General features: G+C 55.6%; 2 protein-coding genes across 20 annotated transcripts in view; one reads left to right on the top strand and one right to left on the bottom strand.

The window, feature by feature from the left end:
• The window catches only part of SH2D3C (SH2 domain containing 3C), a 42637-nt gene extending 32393 nt beyond the window's left edge, over positions 1-10244 (bottom strand). For 9 of the 19 annotated variants that reach the window (XR_012424366.1, XM_074016452.1, XM_074016457.1 and 6 more), the window contains exon 1: positions 2499-2607. Coding sequence is in view for 4 of the 19 variants with exons in the window: in XM_045372679.2 (XP_045228614.1) it covers positions 2499-2542 (44 nt within the window). In the remaining 15 variants the exon portion in view is untranslated. Of the gene's footprint in view, positions 1-143; positions 299-2227; positions 2341-2498; positions 2608-5877; positions 6356-10086 lie in introns of those variants that run through there. The other 10 variants (XR_012424365.1, XM_045372675.3, XM_045372677.3 and 7 more) reach the window with 3 other exon arrangements.
• An 8097-nt stretch (positions 10245-18341) lies between these two features.
• CDK9 (cyclin dependent kinase 9) lies at positions 18342-22347 on the top strand. The gene is made up of 7 exons (XM_005582159.4): positions 18342-18548; positions 19010-19091; positions 19829-19919; positions 20258-20424; positions 20525-20696; positions 20855-21003; positions 21419-22347. Exons 1-7 carry the CDS (start codon positions 18457-18459, stop codon positions 21782-21784), a joined length of 1119 nt encoding a protein of 372 aa, XP_005582216.1. The 5' UTR covers positions 18342-18456; the 3' UTR covers positions 21785-22347.
• Positions 22348-22793: the final 446 nt, after the last annotated feature.

The following is a 22793-nucleotide window of genomic DNA, read 5'->3' as shown; positions in this document are numbered from 1 at the left end:
GGTCTGTCGCTGTTCAAGGCCAGCAATGGCTCCCGTTTTGCTCAGAGCCAAAGCCAGGTCCTCGCTGGGCCCTTCCAGGCCCTATGTTATCTGTGCTCATTTCCATCCCAGCCTCCCAGACCACCCCTCCCTGTCCTCCCCACCTTGCTCTGCCCCAGCCACACTGGTCTCTGCTGTTCCCCAAATATGCCGCCTCAGGGCCTTTATACTTGCTGTTCCCTGGGCCTGGTGTGCTCCTTCCCAGACAGCAAGAGGGTCTGTCCCTTCGTCTCCTTTGTTCAAATGTCACTTCCTCACTGAGCCTTTCTTTCTGGTTAACCTTCTTAAATTGGCACCGCCAGCCACTCCCTCCTTTCGCCAACCAATTCTAGAGCGGATTTTAAATTTTCTCGATAAGTCTTTTCTCTTCTAGTCAACCACAGAACTCATTTATCTTGTCTATCATCTGTCTCCCCTGCCCTGGAATGGGGACTCCCTGAGGGCAGGGTTTTGTCTGCCATGCTCACCGCTATCTCCCAGAACCTAGAACAGTGTCTGAGGCATAGCTGTACCTCAGTCAATATGAAAATGAATATCATTCCAACTCAACTGACTGCATCACCTCAAGCAAGTTATTAGCCTCACAAAAATCTCAATGTCTTCATCTGCAAAATGGGTTCCTTTCCAGGGGGTCATGGGAAGTCATTTGAAATAATGGTAGAAAAAGCTGGCTGGGCGCGGTGGCTCACGCCTGTAATCCCAGCATTTTGGGAGGCAGAGGTGGGCAGATCACCTGAGGTCAGGAGTTCGAGATCAGCCTGACCAACATGGAGAAACTCCGTCTCTACTAAAAATACAAAAAAAAAAAAAAAAAAAAATTAGCCAGGCGTGGTGGCACATGCCTGTAATCCCAGCTACTCAGGAGGCTGAGGCAGGAGAAATGCTTGAACCCAGGAGGCGGAGGTTGCAGAGAGCCGAGATCATGCCATTGCACTCCAGCCTGGACAACAAGAGTGAAACTCCATCTCAAAAAAATAAATAAATAAATAAATAAAAGAAAAGAAAAAGCTTTGAGATCTTTACTTGCAGGAGGGGAAATGTGACCTAGTGGTGAAGAGCTTGGGCTTAGGAGCTAGTCAGGCCTGGGATCAAAGAGTCAGGCCTGACACCCAATTTCTCTGTGACCCCAGGGGAGTCCCTTCCCCTCTCTGAGCCTCAGTCTCCTCACTGGCAAAATGGAGCAAGTAGAGGCTCCCACCTCACAGGCCCCATGAGCTAGACAACAGGTGCTCGCTTGCTGTCAGCTGGTGATCATGCCTGGCAGGACCCTCGCCTGACAATTCCAGTGTGGGTGGGCATGGGGTAGGGAGTGCTGGGGCTTCCTGTCCTTCTCCAGGCTTCTGCTTCCTCCTCTGTAAGATGGATTGAAGAGCGAGGGTGCCTCTCTGGGACCTGCAGAAGACTGAGTGTCCTTGGGAGGTAGGCTAGGCTGGTGCTTTCTTTTTTTTTGAGGGGGGGCTAAAGGTCCCTCCTCCCTCCTTCCTCTTCATCCCCATGATCTCACCAGGGAACAGGACACCAGGAAACCCCTGCAGCCTCACCTTTTCCCCTTCCTTCCTCCTGCTCCAGGTGCACCCTGCCTCCCCAGGGGTGGGGGAGGGACAGTCTCCCCAGCTTAGGCCTGGGACAGCCTCCTCTAGACATTCAGGAACAGGGCCCCCGAACTTGCTCACTAGCAATTCCCTAATGTCCTCCTCCCCAAACTGGATGGATCCTCCGAGACCATCTCAGGCCCATCTGAACCACTGGGGAGACTGAGGACCAGAGTGGGGCAGGGCTAATCTGAGATCTCACGGACCAGACTGCTCCCCCAACTCCAGGGCACAGGGCTGAGGTTCAGGGACTTCTGGAAGGAATGTTCAACCGTGAGCCACCAGTGCAGATGGAGCACTGGGTCCCGGGGCACCAGAAGGGGGCTCAATCTGGTCTGCTAACCCCATCCTCCTCGGGACACTCCAGATGCTGGAGGGCAAGAGTCTCTCCATTTCCTTGGTCAGCTCCTGGCTAAGCATGATGCCAGAAGCACTGCTAGGCCCACCAGGGCTCTGTCCACAGAGCAAGAAGGCTTGGGCTGGGTCCTGGACTTGCCATTCTCAGCGGCCCTAGCCCTGCTGGAGACGGATGTGTTGCCCAGGTGTTAAAAGCATGGGCCAGGAAGCTGGGATTAAACCCTGATTCTGACGCTCACCGGCTGTGTCAAACGCGGCAGGCAAGTCTTTCTTTCCTCATCTATAAAATGGGGGTGATAATAGTACCTCTCTCCTGGAGCTGTTGTGTAGAGTAGATAAGCAGATGCCTGACCTGCGGTGATAAAATTACACCCAAAGAAAGCTGGCTTAGAAAAGTCCCTGATGCTAACCCCACCCCCAAATTTGTCAGTTGCCCCAGGGATGCAGATTTCCTCCTTCGACCTCTCCTGCTCCCCGCTGGCCCTCCTCAGGCCCAGCTCGGTCACTCACCCTCGGGACCCCAGCGCGGGGCACCTTCGGCCCACAGCAGTCATGCTTCCCCCGCTGTCGCCGCCTGCAGCCCGGGGACCTCCTAAGCTCAGCGGCTCCCGCCTTTCTCAGGCCACGGGGCTGCGGAGTTCAGTGCCGGATTCCGGGGGCGGAGACTGACCTGTAGACCACGCCCCCCAGACACGCCCCTGCGCTCCTTGCCTGGCCCGGCTCCACCGCCTACTCCACAGGCAGGGAAGGACGCTCCCCGCCTCGGACACGGCCCTCCGCCTCGGACACGGCCCTCCGCCTCCGGTCTCGCTCCGCCTCCGGTCTCGCTCCGCCCCCTCCCCATCAGTCCGTGTTGGGAAGGCCGCGCCCCCTAGCACACCCCTCCGCCTCGCCCGCCAGGCACCGAAGCTCGCTTCCCCAACAGCTCTCCGCGCAGCCTGGGTTAGGCCACGCCCCTATACACGCCCTCAACCCCGCCTCTCCTCGCCCCACCCCGGCCCGCCCCGCTCCCGCGAAACTCGGCTTCCCTGAGTGGGAGGAGCCAGGCCTCTGGTGCAGTCTCATACCTTGGGGTGCCTTAGAACGCCCCAGGACCCATCATCCAGCCCTCTCCCCTACATACAATCCTTGGTCCTCTACTCCCGAATGAGGGCGAATGTAGGAGGGGATGGCAGAAGGCAGCCAGAGATGGTGGAAAAACATGAGTTCTATTAATCGTAAATATAGCGTTCCCATTTACTGAGTGCAGCATGCCAGCCACTGTGTTGAGATTTTACAGGTATGTTATTCTTGAATCCTCACCACAACCCGACCAGGTAGGCGCTATTGTTATGTTCATTTATCAGATGAGAAACTGAGGCTCCAAGAGAGGAGCAGATTTGTCCACTCATGCAGCCAGTAAGAGGCAGAATCTGGACTGGATTCATTCTACCCCTTTACATGGTCCTCTTCGCTGATCAGGGGTCTAGGCAATTACAGCTCAGAGACAGAGGCTGTGCTTGGTGTCTCAGCAAAAAGCTGCTCAAGAAAGTTACCAGAAAAAGAAAGAAAGAAAGAAAGAAAGAGAGAGAGAGAGAGAGAAAAAAAAAGAAAGAAAGAAAGAAAGAAAGAAAGAAAGAAAGAAAGAGAAAGAAAGAAAGAAAGAGAAAGAAAGAGAAGAAAGAAAGAAAGAAAGAAAGAAAGAAAGAAAGAAAGAAAGAAAGAAAGAAAGAAAAGAAAGAAAGAAAGAAAAAGAAAGGTCCCAGAACTGGCCCTACAATTACTTTTGCTCAGCTGGCTTTTGATTTATTTATTTTTTTTTTGAGTTGGAGTCTCGCTCTGTCACCCAGGCTGGAGTGCAATGGCGCGATCTTGGCTCACTGCAACCTCTGCCTCCCAGGTTCAAGCAATTCTCCTGCCTCAGCTTCCCCAGTAGCTGGGATTACAGGTGTGCGCCACCACGCCCGGCTAATTTTTGTATTTTTAGTAGAGATAGGGTTACACCATGTTGGTCGGGCTGGTCTCTTTGGCCAGGCTGGTCTCAAACTCCTGACCTCGTGATCCGCCTATCTCGGCCACCCAAAGTGTTGGGATTACAGGCGTGAGCCACTGCGCCTGGCCAGCTGACTTTTTTTCTTTATTTCGACAGGCACATGTGACTGGTGTGGTTGATACAAAGGTTCTAAGGATTGAAAAGTTGGGGACACCTTTGGCTGGGATTGAGGGGTCTCCCGGGATGTGAAAGACATGGCCCTAGGGTTGAGAAGGTGGTGAGTCCAATGTGGTACATAAGTGTGCAGCCTCTGGAGGCAAGCAGATTCTGCTCAAATCCCAGCTCTGTGTAACCTTGGTTGAGTCTCAGTTTCCCAATCTGTAAATGGGGCTAATAATTGAATCTTTTTTTTTTTTTTTCCGAGAGTGAGTCTTGCTCTGTCGCCGAGTCTGGAGCACAGTGGCATGATCTCGGCTCACTGCAACCTCCACCTCCCGAGTTCAAGCAATTCTCATGCCTCCACCTCCTGAGTAACTGGGATTACAGGCACATGCCACCACGCCCTGCTAGTTTTTGTATTTTTTTTTTTTTTTTTTTTGAGACGGAGTCTCGCTGTGTCTCCCAGGCTGGAGTGCAGTGGCCGGATCTCAGCTCACTGCAAGCTCCGCCTCCCGGGTTCACGCCATTCTCCCGCCTCAGCCTCCCAAGTAGCTGGGACTACAGGCGCCCGCCACCACGCCTGGCTAGTTTTTTTTTTTTTTTTGTATTTTTAGTAGAGACGGGGTTTCACCATGTTAGCCAGGATAGTCTCCATCTCCTGACCTCGTGATCCACCCGCCTCGGCCTCCCAAAGTGCTGGGATTACAGGCTTGAGCCACCGCGCCCGGCCTAGTTTTTGTATTTTTAGTAGAGATGGGGTTTCACCATGTTGGCCAGGCTGGTCTCAAACTCCTAGCCTCTCAAAATACTGGGATTACAGGCATGAGCCACCGCACCCAGCCTTAATGACTGAATCTTCTACTGAGTTTTCAGGGAGATATTTGTTCTGATACCCAGTAAAAATGCTTACTAAATGGGAGCTATTGTCCTATTATCACAATTTGTATTTTTGCATGAACTCAACTCACCCTATAACCAAACTAAGCTAACAAATCAAATGGTTTTCTAGACTAGGTGGAGGTATTGTCCAGCAGAACTAATGGTGACGATTTGGGTGATGGGGTTCAGGGCAGGGATCTAGTGACTGGGTTTAGGATCCATCCAGCAGCTGAGGGCCCATGCTAGAGGCTGATTGGGGCTTTGGAGGCAGGGGGGTCTGGGTTCACATGCTGGCTTTGTCATTAGCAAATGTGCACCCTGACTGAGGCAGATGACATTACCATGTGAATCTCAGCTTCCTCATCTGTCCTATGGAAACGGTAACAGTCTCGCCTTGCCAGTTTTATTTTGCTAATTACAAGTAAAGGGCTTATCACAGTGCCTGGTCTACAGTAAGCACCTGGTCAATGTGTAGGTTTTTTTCTTTTTAACCCAGATGTGTACTGGGTTTAAAAGAAGCCCAGGCGTGGTGGCTCATGCCTGTAATCCCAGCACTTTGGGAGGCCAAGGCGGGCAGATCACCTGAGGTCAGGAGTTCGAGGCCAGCCTGGCCAACATGGTGAAACCCTGTCTCTACTAAAAATACAAAAATTAGCCGGGCGTGGTGACTGGCGCCTGTAGTCCCAGCTACTCAGGGGGCTGAGGCAGGAGAATCGTTTGAACCCGGGAGGCAGAGGTTGCAGTGAGCCAGGATCATACCACTGCACTCCAGCCTGAGAGACAGAGCAACACTCTGTGTCAAAAAGAAAAAAAGAAAAGAAAAGAAAAGAAAAACCAGAAGCCATCCCTGCAGGTCCCAACCAGTCCCTAGGCACCTACCTTTCTGAGTGCACGTCCCTGGGAGGTCTCTCCTCTTCTGTGTCTCCTGTGGGGACCTCGGGCTTTCTGATGGGGTCTACCTCCACTGCTGAAGGGTTGGGTTCCACTGCTGGGATGTCCTCTAGAGGGCCATTGGCCTTCACCATCACCTCCTTGGCTGCCTCCAAGCCTGGGGGGTCGGGTACACCTCGGGGTACCAGGTTGGGCTTGGGACCCACCTCCTGGGCCTGCCGGACAGCCTGTGAGTTCTGTGCTTTCTTGATGCTGGGGCGAGGCATGGTGCCCATGTGGCTGTACATGTCACTGGAGCGGGCATAGGCTGGGGGACTCTTGGGCACCGTCACCATGTCATCCTGCGTGGCTTCAAAGATGTCAGGCTCCAAATGGGACTGCCTACTGATGGGAGCTAAGGATCGTCTCAGAGTGAAGGACCGAGGGAGGTTGGAGAGACTCCCAAAGCCCTTGAACTTGAAGAACTCTAGCAGAGGGGAAGGGAAGGAAAAGAAGGTAATGACAATGTCAACATCAGTAATAATAATGAACAATTCCTGCAGTTTCACTCGGTGAGGGGCTAAAGAGGGCTGGGGGCTTCCTGGATACCCCTTCTAATTGTTAACACACCCCTGGAAGTGGTATAAGATGGAAGCTTTGGGATCACATAGTCCTGGACTTGAATTCCTGCTCTTTCACATCCTAGCTGTGTGACCTCAGGCAAGTCACTTGACCTCTCTGAGCTGAACCTCATTCTCCACATCAGTAAAATAGAGATTCCAACACCTACCTCCTAGGGCAATGTGAGAATTAAATAAAAGCTTAGGCCAGGCATGGTGACTCACGCCTGTAATCCCAGCACTTTGGGAGGCTGATGCGGGTGGATCACCTGAGGTCAGGAGTTCGAGACCAGCCTGGACAACATAGCAAGACCCTGTCTCTACAAAAAATAAAAAAGTAAGGCTGGGTGCCGTGGTTCACGCCTGTGATCCCAGCACTTTGGGAGGCTGAGGCAGGTGGATCACCTGAGGTCAGGAGTTTGAGACCAGCCCGGTCAACATGGTGAAACCCTGTCTGTACTAAAAATACAAAAGTTAGCCAGGCATGGTGGTGCATGTCTGTAATCCCAGCTACTTGGGAGGCTGAGGCAGGATAATTGCCTGAACCCTGAAGGTGGAGGTTGCAGTGAGCCGAGATTGCACCATTGCACTCCAACCTGGGTGACAAGAGTGAGACTCCATCTCTAAATAAATAAATAAATAAATAAATAAAGTTAGCTGGATGTGCTGGTGTGTGCCTGTAATCCCAGCTAGTTGGGAGGCTGAGGCAGGAGGATGGCTTAAGCCCAGGAGTTCAAGATTGCCGTGCACTATGATGGCACCACTGCACTCCAGTCTGGGCGACAGAGCAAGAACCTGTCTCTAATAGTAATAATTATTTATGTATTTATTATTTTTTCTTTTGAGACAGGGTCTCGCTCTGTCACCCAGGCTGGAGTGCAGTGGTGCAATCTTGGCTCACTGCAACCTCCACTTCCTGGGTTAAAGTGATTCTCCTGCCTCAGCCTCCCGAGTAGCTGGGATTACAGGCACGTGCCACCACGCCCGGCTGATTTTTGTACTTTTAGTAGAGACAGGGTTTCACCATGTTGGCCAGGCTGGTCTCAAACTCCTGACCTCAAGGGATCCACCCACCTCAGCCTCCAAAAGTGTTGGGATTACAGGGGTGAGCCACCGCGCCCGGCCACTGATAATAATAATTTTAAAATTTCTGAAAATGATTCTGCATTTGCAAACATGTGCTGCAAGAATTCTCAGCATAACTCGGTGACACAGTTTAATTCCCATTTTCCAGATGTAAAAATTGAGATTGAGAGCAGTGTAATGAACTGAGGTCACGCTGCTGGTAAGTGGAGCAGGTATTCGTGTTTTGTGCTCGTATCGGGGGTTGGGGCGTGTTCCAGCCAGCCTCTGTGCACCTAGGGTGGGGGTAGAATGAGGAGGGGGTTGTTGCGAGCCTAAGGGTCGCACTGTCTGTGGTTCTCTCCTTCCTGTCAGCTGAGCCCAGCTCCAGACTCAAGAGGAACGGCTGGGGTGATACCATCTCCTGGTTTCCACAGGGGTGCATGTGAGTTCCCTACCCCTGCCCTCAGCTGTGGGACTGCCCCTTCTCACAGCCACCACCAACTGACTTCCCCATAGCCCCCAGATGAGCAAAAAGGAAAAACTCTAGCATTTTCCACGTCCTCAGCATCCTCCACCTCCTCAGCTGCTCGCACCCACGCTGGGATGCAGGTAGGATGCCCCCAGTTGACAAGGGAGGAAACTGAGGTCCAGGGATGGGGAGGGACTCCCCCAGGGTCACACAGCAAGGCCACGGCTGAGCCTGGACACAGACTAAGCCTGGCACAGCTGGGTCAGCGCTCAGGGGTTTGTGTCCCAGCCCTGCTGGCCCCATTTGGTTATTGCCTTGGTCTCCCGAGAAACGTGGTCGCAAATGTGGCCGCTCTGCCCTTCCGCTGCATGCGGTGGGGGTGGAAATTGCATCAGTGGCCAGAGGGAGGACCCCCAACCACCTTCTTTCTCAGCATCATTGGTTTTGCCTCCTGGGCACCAGGCGTTTGGAGGAGATAGTGGGGGCCGGGAGGGAAACTGAGGCCCAGAGTCCAGGGTCTGGGATTGGGCCCTGCTCAATAGCCAGTGTGACCTCAGGCAAGTCTCCGGGCCTCAGCATTGCCCTCTGGGAAATGCAGTCATAATCGCTGCCCTTTACACCACCTGTCCCCCACCCTGGTGGGGTCAGATCAAAGGAATCAGGAGACAGAAAAAGTTTGCCGGGACTGGGAAGGACAGACACAGGAAAACAGAGCAGTGGGCCAGTGTGGCCCCTCACCCTGGAGCCTGGTTCTAGTAGCTCTGGGCTCTTTCCCTACCCAAATGTCGGCTCCCAGCCTCACTGCTGTTGGGAATGTGGGACAGCATCCCAGGACACCCCCATCCCCCTGCTGCCCCAGTAACTGCCCACCTGGGATCCCATGACACCCCCATCCCCCTACCTGGGATCCCATGACACCCTCATTCCCCTGCCACCCCAGTAACTCCCCACCTGGGATCCCATAACACCCCCATCCCCCTGCCGCCCCAGTAACTCCCCACCTGGGATTCCATGACACCTCCATCCCCCTGCGCCCCAGTAACTCCCCACCTGGGATCCCATGTGAGCCCAGGCCTGTGGGCAGGCGATGGAGTGTGCGAAGGCCTCCCCTGCCCAGCTGCGAGGTCAGAGACAGCCAGAGACACAGTGGACTGCAGAGATCGAGAGACACGGTGGGGAGACAAAGAGACAGAGACAAGAGAAGCACAGAGATGGAGAACGAAGTCAATGAGTCAGAGAGAGAGAGAGAGATGCTGGGCCAGAATGACAGCTAGAAAGCCACGGGGACGCCCAGAAGCGGAGACGTCTACAGAGAGACAGTGATGGACAAAGAGAAAGAGAAACAAGGCTGGAAATAGGAGGATCGCTTGAGCCCAGGAGATAGAGACCAGCCTGGCCAACAAAGTGAGACCCCACCCCGGACTCTACAAAAAAAACAAAAAAATCAATTTTATTGTTTACTTATTTTTTTATATTTACTGATTTTTTGAGATGCAGTCTTGCTGTGTCGCCCAGGTTGGAGTGCAGTGGTGCAATCTCACTGCAATCTCCACCTCCCGGGTTCAAGCGTTTCTTCTGCCTCAACCTCTTGAGTAGCTGGGATTACAGGTGCTTGCCACCACACCCAGCTAATTTTTTGTATTTTTAGTAGAGATGGGTTTCACCACATTGGCCAGGCTGGTCTCGAACTCCTGACCTCAGGTGATCCCCCGTCCTCGGCCTCCCAAAGTGCTGGGATTAGAGGCGTGAGCCACCACCGCACCCAGCCAAAAAAAAAAAGTTAAATTGTGCCTGGAGTCCTATCTACTTGCCTACTAGCTACTTAAGAGGCTGAGGTGGGAGGATCACTTGAGCCTGGGAGGTCAAGACTGCAGTGAGCCGAGATTGTACCACTGCACCCCAGCCTGGGTGACAGAGACACTGGCGTCCAAAGGTAAAAAACAAAAAAAGTAAAACAGTGAGAGAGAGAGAAACGGAAATGAAGACAGTGATGAAGAAACAGATGCAGAGAGAGGCCCAGAGGACAGCCAGGGATGGACAGTGAAGACGGCACCCCGCACTCACTGAACTTTTTGCTGGTCTTCTTGGTCCCCTCTGTCATCTTGGCAAGTTGTGTGAAGCCCTTGGCCAGCTTGCGAGTGGCCGCTCAAGGCTCTGGACATCAAAGTTGAGGTGCCTCTCCCACCTCCCCTTCCCCTTTCTCTCACTCGCTTCCTCTGTGTATTTTTAAACCAGTGAAACTCCCACAGCTCCACCCTCCCCACCCTCTCCGCAGGGGGCGGGGGCTGGGGCCTCTCCTAGCCCCAGCCCCTGTGGGCCGCCTCCTTGGCCTCAGCAGCAGGGGCAGGGGGCAGACCGCAAGCCCGTGGGACCTGGAAGGTCTAAGGAGCAGGCCGCAGGCTCTGGGAACAGAGCCCAGTGGGCTGGGGGCCGCTGGGGACCTGCCAACAGCTGTCAGGGGGCCTGGCCGTCGGGCTGGGAAGGTGAGGGGAGTCAGGCCTGTGTGCAGGGCAGTTGCTTCTCAGCCTCTCTACCCAGGAGAGGGACTGGCAGCCGCAGATTGGAGAGAGCTGTGATCAGGCCTGTGGACTCTGGGCCACCCAGACCCAAGTTCCACCCTTGGCTGGCCATTTTGCCACGGTGTGATGTCCTCCCTGTGAACCGGGGGTACTTGCGGTGCTCACTTCACCAGCTTCAGCCGTTGGTGTAGGGCCTGGCACAGAATCGGTGCCTACCAAAGCACAGTCACCGCTTTCCAAGCTATCAGGGAGATGTCATCATGTGGTCCACTGTACCCACTGGACAGAGATGGTGAAACCGGGCACAGAGAGGCAGAGGGATTCCCCCACGTAACACAGCTGGTTGCTGGCCCAGACTGGGTCACAACTCTCCCTTCTAGGCCCCTTAACCCATGGGCTGGTGCCTTTCCACACTACAAACTTACCGTGTGTGCAGGCTCAGGTGGGCAGACCAAGATGAGGAAATGCAACCTCCCCTCCATGGTCATCCTGAACATCTGCAAAGGGTGTCAGCAGCTGCTGGGGCTTGGGGCGGGGCCCAAGACCCAGGGCTTCCAATCCCAGCTACTTCCACCTCCGAAGCTTCAGTCACCTGATTTCTAGAATGGGGAGAAGTGGGAGGTATGCAGCCAACCTGCAGGGGTTTCAGTATTTTATCTTGGACCCCAGGATGGCAACCCGGGCTGTGAGAGGAGTCCACTGCCATCTGATAGGGCACTTCCTGCATCCTCCATTAACAGTAACAGCCCCAGGGCGGGCATGGTGGCTCACACCTACCATCCCAGCATCTTGGGAGGCGGAGGCGGGTGGATCACCTGAGGTCAGGGGTTCGAGCACAGCCTGGCCAACATAGTGAAACCTCGTCTCTATTAAAAATACATTTTAAAAAATTAGCCGGGTGTGGTGGTGCGCACCTGTATCCCCAGCTACTCGGGAGGCTGAGGCAGGAGAATTGCTTGAACCAGGGAGGCAAAAGTTGCAGTGAGCCAAGATCGCACCACTGCACCCCAGCCTGGTGACAGAGGGAGACCCTATCTCAAAAAAAAAAAAAAAAAAAAAAAAAGGCCAGGCGCAGTGGCTTGCACCTGTAATCCCAGCACTTTGGGAGGCCCAGGTGGGTGGATCACGAGGTCAGGGGTTCGAGACCAGCCTGATCAACATAGTGAAACCCTGTCTGTGCTAAAAATACAAAAATTAGCTGGGCATGGTGGCGGGCGCCTGTAATCCCAGCTACTTGGGAGGCTGAGGCAGGAGAATTGCTTGAACCAGAGAGGCAGAGGTTGCAGTGAGCCGAGATCGTGCCACTGCACTCCAGTCTGGGCGACAGAGCAAGACTCCGTCTCAAAACACACACACAAAAAAGCAGAGGCAGACAATGGACAGACCGACAACCAAGTGTCCTAACTCCCCGGCTGGTATCCCCTAGCGGAAGATAGAAGGTAAGTCCCCAGCTTCTCTCCTGGGAGGGGGTTGCAGTGTGACTTGGGTTAGCTGCCAAGGCTATGCTGCTTCCTGGCCAGGCCTGCTCCTGACTTGCTATGTGATCCCACACAAGACACTTTGCCTCTCTGGGCCACAGTTTCCTCATCTGTGAAATGCACCCACCGCAGCCCCCACTTCCTTGGGTTGTTGGGAGGGTGAGAGAGGCAAACGCAGGTCCAGCCTCCGCGAGCCCTGGCTGTGGCTGCTGAGAGATAGGCACAGATAAGGGGCAGATTGGCACAGGACAGGGAATCCTGACAGGCATGCACAAGGCATGAGACCTGGGAATCCCAACCACAGAGATGCTGTGTTGCTGCGGCAGAGGCACCTCGTCAGTGCTGGGGCCCGTCTGCTCTTGGCCCGGGCGCCAGGGCAGTTTCTGGCACCCCTAGGAGAATGAATAGGGCTCAGTGTGGTGGCTCCGCTGAGCTCAGAGCCCCCTTTGTGCTGCCTGGAGTGGCCGTTAGGAGTGCAGCCGAGGACCTGCCGGCGGGTGGCTGTCCTGCGGTAGCTCTTCAGCTTGTCCTGCCCTGAACATCCCTGAGTGCTTTGCGTCCTCCAGGCCTTTTGCTCAGGCTGGCCCCACCCGCCTCAGGCTTTTACCTCCTTGGGATCCCTCCAGGTTGACTTGAGGCTATAGGGCCCTAGGATCCCTGAATTCATTTCTTTCTTTCTTTTTTTTTTGACAGAGTCTTAAAAAAACTACAGACAGAAACTTAAAAAAAAAAAAAGGTCTGGCCGGGCGCGGTGGCTCACGCCTGTAATCCCAGCACTTTGGGAGGCCGAGTCAGGCAGATCACGAGGTCAGGAGATTGAGATCATCCCGGCTAACACAGTGAAACCCCGTCTCTACTAAAAATACAAAAAAAATTAGCGGGACGTGGTGGCGGGCGCCTGTAGTCCCAGCTATTGGGAAGGCTGAGGCAGGAGAATGGCGTGAACCCGGGAGGCGGAGCTGGCCGTGAACCAAGATCGCGCCACTGCACTCCAGCCTGAGGGACAGAGCGAGACTCCATCTCAATTAAAAAAAAAAAAGAAGCTCCAGGCTAGAGTTCAGTGGTGCTATCTTAGCACCACAACCTCCACCTTCTGGGTTTAAGGAATTCTCCTGCCTCGACCTCCCTAGTAGCTGAGATTACAGGCGCGCCCCACCATGCCCGGCTATTTATTTATTTATTTATTTTTTAGTAGAGGCGGGGTTTCACTATGTTGGTCAGGCTGGTCTCGAACTCCTGATCTCAGGTGATCCTCCAGCCTCAGCCTCCCAAAGTGTTGGGATTCCAGGCGTGAGCCGTGGCACCCAGCCCCCTGCTCTCACTTCTGTCCCCTATCCTTGCCCCTCTTCCTCAGTCTGTGACTCAAGCAGGGACAGTGTGGTGGGGGCCTATGGAGAGGACAGAGAAGACAGGCTCACGGACAGGGCAGGTACCATGAAGAGTTGGAGACCTTAAACTTCATCGTCAAAGGCATCAGACCCATGCAATTCTGGATTCAGTCCCCACCTCCATGACCTTGGGCAAGTCATGTCACCTCTCTGAGCCTCTCTCTTTTTTTTCCCCCATCAGTAAAACAGAATATAACATCCCTTACGTGATCTCATGGCAGTGAAATAAAATATTTATAGCAAGGGTATAATTTTGATTTAATTCACTTGTGTCCTTATTTGCATATTCCAAACAGACCTGAAGCCTTCTGAGAGAGGCCAGGGCCCCTTCCATATGAGGACTGGATCATGCTTCCCCCTCAGCTGATCTGACACTGGGGACAGTGTGGGCTGATGGCAAATGACCCTGGGCTTTAAGAGTAAAGAGACCTGGCTTTGAATCCCAGCTTCATAGCTTCCTGACTATGGAGCCTGGGGCAGGCTACACCAATCTGGGCCTCAATTTCCCCTTTTGTAACTTGGGTCTAGTAATAGCAACCTCCTAATAGGGGTGCTGGAGAGTTTCAGGGAGACAACGTAAGTCAGCCCCAGGCCAGGCACTGAGTCAGTTCCTGGCTAGTGTGGGCAGAACTTCTGTGATCGATTGATTGATTGGAAACGGAGTTTCGCTCTTGTTGCCCCGGCTGGAGTGCAGTCACCCAATCTCAGCTCACTGCAACTTCCCCATCCTGGGCTCAAGTGATTCTCTTGCCTTTGGCCTCCTGGGTAGCTGGGATCACAGGTGCCACCATGCCCGGTTAATTTTCTTTTCTGTATTTTTATTAGAGACAGGGTTTCATCGTGTTGGCCAGATTGGTCTTGAACTCTTGACCTCAGGTGATCCACCTGCCTCAGCCTCCCAAAGTGTAGGGATTACAGGCATGAGCTACCACGCCTAGCCAATTTTTTTTTTTTTAATTTTTTTGAGATGGAGTCTCACTCTGATGCCCAGACTGGAGTGCAGTGGCACAATCCTGGCTCACTGCAACTCCCACCTCCCAGGTTCGAGTGATTCTCCTGCCTCAGCCTCCTGAGTAGCTGGGATTACAGGTGCGTGCCATCACACCCAGCTAATTTTCCTATTTTTAGTGGAGACAGGGTTTTACCATGTTGGCCAGGCTGGTCTCGAACTCCTGACCTCAGGTGATTCACCTGCCTCCTCCTCCAAAAGTGGTGGGATTACAGGTGTGAGCCTTTCGGAGGAGGAGGCAACTTCTGTGATTTTAGAGGGCTGTGGGTATCACATGGCTGTTCTCTGTCCTGTGCCCCTGCTATGCAGTTGACCCACTGTCTCTTCAGATGCACCAGCAACCAAGAGCAGCCCATTTCATGACTCCATCTTCTCCTTCCCTCCCATGCTTCCCGTCTGTCTCTGCTCAGAGGAAAACAGGGGATCCAGGCTGGGGTCAGACAGCTGTCCAGCTCCTCCCTTTACTGTGCTGCCCTCACCTTCTCTGTTAAAATGGCAGCAGGACCAGCAGCTCTCTCGGGGCAGACATCTACCAAGGACTGGCCACATGCCCAGCCCAGCCTTGCCAGTTTAGCCGATCCCTGGGAAGCAGGAAACGTTTCCAGTGAGAAATCACTCGTTTCTTCTTACTTGTGCCTGGGTTTTGCCAGCTTGGTGATCTGGGGCCCCGGACCTGGGCAGCCTGGGTAGCCTTGTGACAGGCATCCGGTCTTCCCTGCCTCTCTTGCCTGCCTGCATCCTACAGTGGGGACTGAGGCCCTGAGGCCCCAAGGGGAAGTGACAGGCGGATGTTGGGGTTCAGACCAGGGATGGTGGGGTGTAGGTGACAACTCCACCGGAACTTCTGCTAGGGCCTCTGCCCACAGGATGTGACTTAGGGAGGGCTCATGGGAAACAGCAGGCCCTGGCTTGAGCTGTAGTCGGATAGTGGAGGCCACACAAACCCACCATAGATCCCGACCCACTGCGCTACTGCTCAGACCAGTGGTGCCGTGCCCCAGCAATGCCGTGGCTCCACCCCTAGGCCACATGGGCAGGGCCCTGAGATGGGGAAGTGCTGGGGTTTGTGCCAGACTGACCTGGTTCAAATACCAGTATGGTCACTGACCAGCTGTTTGACCCAGGCCAAGTGATGTCACCTGTGAGTCTCAGGATCCTGATGTGTACGATGGAGGTGACAACAGTACCCATATGGTTGAGTGGCAACCGAGATAATTCTTATAAAGTGGTAAGTAGGGCTGGGACCATTTATTTTCCATCAATAAATTGTCATTACTAAAATTTTTATGGTTTTCTCCTTATCCTCCCCACCTCCAATTTATTTATTTATTTATTTATTTTTTTTTTTGAGACGGAGTCTCGCTCTGTCGCCCAGGCTGGAGTGCAGTGGTGCGATCTCGGCTCACTGCAAGCTCTGCCTTCCGGGTTCACGCCATTCTCCTGCCTCAGCCTCCCGAGTAGCTGAGACTACAGGCGCCCGCCACCTCGCCTGGCTAGTTTTTTGTATTTTTTAGTAGAGACGGGTTTTCACCGTGTTAGCCAGGATGGTCTCAATCTCCTGACCTCGTGATCCACCCGTCTCGGCCTCCCAAAGTGCTGGGATTACAGGCTTGAGCCACCACGCCCGGCCCCCACCTCCAATTTAGCTAACAGCCTCCTGCTTCTAACAGTGTACCCATGAACCTGACCCTACTTCTCTCCCTGCCTAAACCCCTCTCTGGTTCTACACTACTCTCAGGAGGAGAGGCTCCTTCCTCCTCAGCCTGACTTTCCAGCCCCTCCCTGGTAATGCCCTTACCCAGAACAGGACCTCTTGTGACATCAAGGTCATCAAAGCCATTCCAGCCTCCTCCTAGGAGGCTTTGAGGCTAAGCAGTGTGGGGTGAGAGCTGGGAGCCACCCCGAGGGTTTTTTTTTGAGACGGAGTCTCACTCTGTCACCAGGCTGGAGTGCAGTGGCAAGACCTCGGCTTACTGCAACCTCCACCTCCTGGGTTCAGGCGATTCTCCTGCTTCAGCCTCCTGAGTAGCTGGGACTACAGGCACCCAACACCACGCCCGGCTAAGTTTTGTATTTTTAGTAGAGATGGGGTTTCAACATATTGGCCAGGCTGGTCTCGAACTCCTGACCTTGTGATCTGCCTGCCTCGGCCTCCCAAAGTGCTGGGATTACAGGCGTGAGCCACCGCGCCCACCCCAAGGGCTTCTTGCAGGAAGAGAGGGCATCCAGAGTCTAGGGGAGTGTGGAATCAGGGGAGAACCGCCCTGAACGCAGGAAGGCTTAGGGAGACAGTAGAGAGATTTGCATGGCCACAGCCTGGGAGGTGGGGTGTGAACTGGAAAGAGCTTCCAATGTCACATTCAGGTTCTTCGGGGACAGAGAGGCCAGACTGGGGGGCCAGGTCTCAGGATCCACCCGCAGAGGGCTGGAGAGGAGGGGGCAGATTGAAGCGGGGCAAAGGAGGCAGAAAAGACGGCTTTGCCGGAGGCTGTCCTTGGGCAGAGCTGGAGGGGGAATCTGGGGGCCGCTGGAGCCAGGAAGATGCAGGCGAAGGGATGGGCGCGATGGGGGAGGGAGATGGGGGGGTGAGTGGTGAGCTCCCGCCTGCATAAGGACAGCAAGCCTCCCCAGTGCTCTCCTCCTGGCCCAACCACGGATAGCCTGAGTCAAGAGAATCCCCTTCACAGTCAGACACCCAGCTTTGTCGCCGTGTGACCTTGGGCAAATGACCTCACCTCTGAGCCTCAATGTCCTCTTCTGCAAAATGGGTTAGTGATCCTGACTATGGGGCTGTTGATTCAGGATTCGGCGGGAACGCCCAGCACTTCCTGAGCACACAAAGAGTGCTGAGAAAATGGTAGCTGTTTTTTGCGATTATTGACCCGGGGCCTGATCAGCTCTGGCGCGACTCGGCGAAGGCGCGAGTCCTGCGGGTCCCATCCCTGCCTCCTGGAGAGCCAGGCTCCAGCGATAGAAGGCCCGGGCGTTGCTTGCTCGTCGCCTCCAGTGCCGCCGCGCCCCCTGGCGGCCGTCGGTTGCCATGTCAACGGAGGGTGGCGGGGACCGGGGGAGGCGGAGGCGGGGGCCGTTTTCTCCTCCCAGGGCCGGAGGACGCTCCCTCCGCGCCTCCCGCCTTCGCCTCTTGGGGGGGCACTCCGAGCCGGGGAGGAAGGGGCTCTCCGCGGCAGCCGGCATGTGGGGGTAAACTGAGGCACGCGGCTGGGCGCCCGCAGCCAGGTGCCGAGCGCGGGGCCCCACCTCCGAAGGCGGAGGAGGGGCCGCGGGCGGTGACGCGCCGAGGGCGGCCGGCGGACAGCGAGCGGGCGGGCGGGCGGGCGGTGGCGGCGGCGGCAGGTGCGGCCGCGGAGGGTGGGAGGGAGGAGGGCGGGGGCGGGCGGAGGAGGAGGGGAAGGCGAGGCCGGGCACCTCCCCCTTTATAACGCGCCCCCTCCCGGGCTCTCGGGCCGTCTCCTAGTCGGCTCTTCCCGTCTCGCCCCCTCGCCCGGCCGCCCCGGGCCCGGGCCCGGCCAGGGAGCCCCCAGGCCGCGGCTCGGGGGCTGCCCCCCCGCCCGCCGCCCCGCGCAGCCCGGCGGAGGCGGCGCCGTCGGAGGAGGAGGAGCAGGGCACTGCGGCTGGCCCCGGATCGGGCGCCAGAGCGGCAGCAGCTTCGGCAGCAGCGGCGGCCCGGGCCCATGCAGCGGGACGCGCCACCCCGAGCCCCAGCTCCGGCGCCCCGGCTCCCCGCGCCCCCGATCGGGGCCGCCGCCAGTAGTGGCGGCGGCGGAGGCGGGGGCAGCGGCGGCGGCGGAGGCGCCTCTGCAGCTCCGGCTCCCCCTGGCCTCTCGGGAACTACAAGTCCCAGGGGGCCTGGCGGCGGGCGGCGGGCGGAAGAGGCGGGGTCGGCGCCGCGAGGCCGGAAGTGGCCGTGGAGGCGGAAGTGGCGCGGCCGCGGAGGGGCCTGGAGCGCGGCGGCGGCGGGACCCGGAGCGGGAGCGGCAGCAGCAGCGGCTGGGGGCGGCGGCGGCGCGTTGGAGGCGGCCATGGCAAAGCAGTACGACTCGGTGGAGTGCCCCTTTTGTGATGAAGTTTCCAAATACGAGAAGCTCGCCAAGATCGGCCAAGGCACCTTCGGGTAAGGCTGGGCCCCTCGGGGCCGGGAGCCGTGGGCCTGCACCCCTAGGGCGGACGTCGGGATGCCCCGGGCCCCGCCCGAGTTGGTAGAGAAACCGTCTGTCCCCGGGCTTGCCCACTGGTCTTTAGGCCGCGCCGCACCCCGCCCCGGCCTGAAGGAGCCGGCTGGTGGGGAGGAGCCTGAGGCCGGTGGTGGGGGCGGGGAGGGGCTGCAGAGAGGCGCCCGTGAGGGGAACGGGATCTCTCCAAGAGACGCCCAAGTGAGGAGAAGGGACTGAGAGAAGGAAGCAGAAGCTCCGAACGAGACAGGGTGCCGGGTGGCGGGGTAGCCGCGTGCCCTGGGTACTTACCCCAGCCCCGCCCGGGAATCTTTTTGCTGCTGCCCCTCCTCCGGTAGTGGGGGAGGGGCGGGCCCTGCGGAAATCGCCTGATGAGCTCTCGGGTCTCCCTTTCCGCCTGCAGGGAGGTGTTTAAGGCCAGGCACCGCAAGACCGGCCAGAAGGTGGCTCTGAAGAAGGTGCTGATGGAAAACGAGAAGGAGGGGGTGAGTACGGATCGGGCGTGCGGGCCAGCCGTCTAACTGCCCAGGACCCCGGGTCGGTTTTCCACCCTGCTGCTTCTAGGAGTCTCAGGTTGAGATTTAATTTTTTTCGTAGTAGTTCAGAAATTTCCAGGGAATTTGGCCTCCACCCTAAAACTAAATGCTTCATTCTTAGGCAGTTATGGGTGAGACCGGGAGGGGGAGTTGATGCATGCATCGTGTGCACTTTAGTTCACGAAGTTAGGAAGCCTTTAAACACCTTTTTTTAGTGTTAAATTTTGCTTAATGTTAAAGAAAGATACATATGCATGCAAATTTTTGAAAAGTGACTAATACTCAGTTATTTAATGTGTTTAAAAGGAGCGGTCCCTCCACCCCATCTTAGCTCAAGTACAACGTCCCATAAACCTTCCTTTTCCTGATGTGCTTTAGCGAGGACATTTTTGAATCGTCATGTTTGTTGCCAACGAAACAGCCATAGAGCTGAAGTTTGAAGGCTGAAACCGCCGAGCATTTAGTGGCTAATAGCAAAGTATTGCTGTTTCAGTTTGTTGTCTCAAATTATCTCCTTGAAGTGTGCATGCTCCTACTATATCCATTTTACAGGCAGAGCTTCTGAGACAGCTGGTTTCAGAGCCCATGATCTTGCTCTGTCTCCCAACTTGCCTCTCAATATAGACCCCAGGGCTGGGCTCTGTACTGCGCTCACTCTTGACCACTTTCCCCTCTCTCCCACCCAGTTCCCCATTACCGCCTTGCGGGAGATCAAGATCCTTCAACTTCTAAAACATGAGAATGTGGTCAACTTGATTGAGATTTGTCGAACCAAAGGTAAGTTGTTTGGATCTTATGAGGAGATGACACTTGTAGCCTAAGGTTTTGTTCGTAAAGTTGGAACTAGACCCACCTAAACTGCCTCCTCTTAACTCAGATGGACCCATGGTGACTGCTTTCTCTGGTCCTCTTTCATCGTAGCTGGTGCTTCCTCGGGGTCTGCCCTGGCCCAGAAGAGGCACTCAGAAAATATTTGACCAGTGAAGGAAGGAACAGACAGATGCTCTGGAGGGCTTGGGTGCCCATGGGTTGGAGCAGGAAGAAAGAAACTGGTTGTGGGAAAGTGTGTTGGGTGTGGCTTTCTTGACTTTTTCTTCCTTGTATTCCTGCCTCAGCTTCACCCTATAACCGCTGCAAGGGCAGTATATACCTGGTGTTCGACTTCTGCGAGCATGACCTTGCTGGGCTGTTGAGCAATGTTTTGGTCAAGTTCACGCTGTCTGAGATCAAGAGGGTGATGCAGATGCTCCTTAACGGCCTCTACTATATCCACAGGAACAAGGTGGGGGCGAGAGCTGGGAGGAGGACCCAGGCTTGGGCTGGCCTTGGCTCCCACTCCCGGGTGGATATCACTGAAGGAGCCACTCTTGCCCTTCTTGCAGATCCTGCATAGGGACATGAAGGCTGCTAACGTGCTTATCACTCGTGACGGGGTCCTGAAGCTGGCAGACTTTGGGCTGGCCCGGGCCTTCAGCCTGGCTAAGAACAGCCAGCCCAACCGCTACACCAACCGTGTGGTGACACTCTGGTACCGGCCCCCGGAGCTGTTGCTCGGTGAGGACTCCCGAGCGGGCCGAGGGGGGTGAGGGCCAGGCATCTACCTGGCCCCCGCCCCCCCACTGCCAGGGCTTCTTGAGCTGCCGGCCCTGGGGCATTGAGTCTCAGGAGGCCTCCGGGCTCAAGGGGCCCTCCTGGTGCGCTCTTCTTCCCAGGGGAGCGGGACTACGGCCCCCCCATTGACCTGTGGGGTGCTGGGTGCATCATGGCAGAGATGTGGACCCGCAGCCCCATCATGCAGGGCAACACGGAGCAGCACCAACTCGCCCTCATCAGTCAGCTCTGCGGCTCCATCACCCCTGAGGTACGGGGTCCCGGTCCCCCGGCAGAGGAGTGGGGAGTGGAATGGAGGGAGCGCTCCTCTCTGGAAGGGAGGCTGGTTTGGTGACAGGGCCTGCCCTTGAGAGCCACACAGGCTATGCGCCAGTCTTGGTTCCATCAGCCATTCTGTGGCCTTGGGCAGAACAACTGAGTCAGCGCTGGGTTTCTCTTCTGTGAACCAGAAATGGGACGTATATCAGGGTTGGGCCTGGCATGTGGTATGTGCCAATCTGTGGCGGGCACTGCTTCTCTTGGGAGGGGTCGAGTTCTCTCTGCAGTAGTAGTCTGGGAGTCTCGAAGTGGAGCAGGTATTTTAGTCCTTTTAGGCCTTAACAAAGGGATAAGCCACGTACCTCCTGGCCGGACTTCATCCTCTGTCAACGCCCCCTCCCTCCCAGGTGTGGCCAAATGTGGACAACTATGAGCTGTATGAAAAGCTGGAGCTGGTCAAGGGCCAGAAGCGGAAGGTGAAGGACAGGCTGAAGGCCTATGTGCGTGACCCGTACGCACTGGACCTCATCGATAAGCTGCTGGTGCTGGACCCTGCCCAGCGCATCGACAGCGACGATGCCCTCAACCATGACTTCTTCTGGTCCGACCCCATGCCCTCTGACCTCAAGGGCATGCTCTCCACCCACCTGACGTCCATGTTCGAGTACCTGGCACCACCGCGCCGGAAGGGCAGCCAGATCACCCAGCAGTCCACCAACCAGAGTCGCAATCCCGCCACCACCAACCAGACGGAGTTTGAGCGTGTCTTCTGAGGGCCGGCGCTTGCCACTAGGGCTCTTACATTTTTTTCTTGTGCTATGTGACTTGCATCGTGGAGACGGTGGGGCATTTGAGTTCATATCTCTCATGCATATTTTATTTAATCCCCACCTTGGGCTCTGGGAGCAGCCCGCTGAGTGGACTGGAGTGGAGCATTTGCTGAAAGGCCAGGAGGGTATCGGGGCTGTCCTGTCCTCGCTGGCTTTCTGGATGGTGCCCAGAGGGTTTCCATGGGGTAGGAGGAGGGGATCTCCCACCAGTGACTTTTTCTAAGAGCTCCCAGCATGGTGGAAGAGGGGACAGTTCCCTCACCCACCCACAATCCTATTCTCGGGCTGAGAACCCTGCGTGGGGACAGGGCTGGCCTCAGGAATGGGCTGTTTTTGGCCTAACCCTCAGAAGCACTGGGGCTGGCACAAACTCTTGGTTTCTTTAGCAGGAGAATTTTATCGTGTTTCTTTTGGTTCCATTGTTTGGAGACATTCCTGGGCACAGTTTGGTCCGTTAGAATTAAAAGGTTTTTTTTTTCTTTTTTTTTCTTTTTTTTTTTCCTCCAGGAGTTGATGTGTGTTTTGTTCTGCGCACATGCCACCAACTCTTCCCCCACAGTCAGCAGGTTGGGCCTGACCATTGGGACTTGATTGTGAAGTCACTGGAGGTCTTGACTCTTTTATCTCAGTTCCTGTTCTCTTACATAATTGCAAAGGACCTTTGTCTGTTTTTCCTCTTGGGTGCCTTCCAGAACGCATCTCATGTCCCTGGTGAGGGAATTGGCGAGGACCTGCTGCGAGCTGCTATGGCTGCAGTGGTGACCCAGCTGGGCAGATCACTGGAGTGACAATTTGATCTGTCACCTGAGAAGGATGGTCCCTCAGGCTGCTGGGTAGAGGGCCTGGGGCAGGCCGGAGAGAGAAAGTGTGCAGAGGGTGGAGGGATCACAGGGGTCTTGGAAGGTGGCAATAGTTTGAACAGGGGTGGGGAGTTTGTGGGAGAAAAATACAG

Source organism: Macaca fascicularis, chromosome 15, assembly GCF_037993035.2.
Source record: "Macaca fascicularis isolate 582-1 chromosome 15, T2T-MFA8v1.1".
Lineage (NCBI taxonomy): Eukaryota > Metazoa > Chordata > Mammalia > Primates > Cercopithecidae > Macaca > Macaca fascicularis.
Note: the sequence above shows the minus strand (reverse complement) of the source record. Positions and strands in the feature narration are given on the sequence as shown.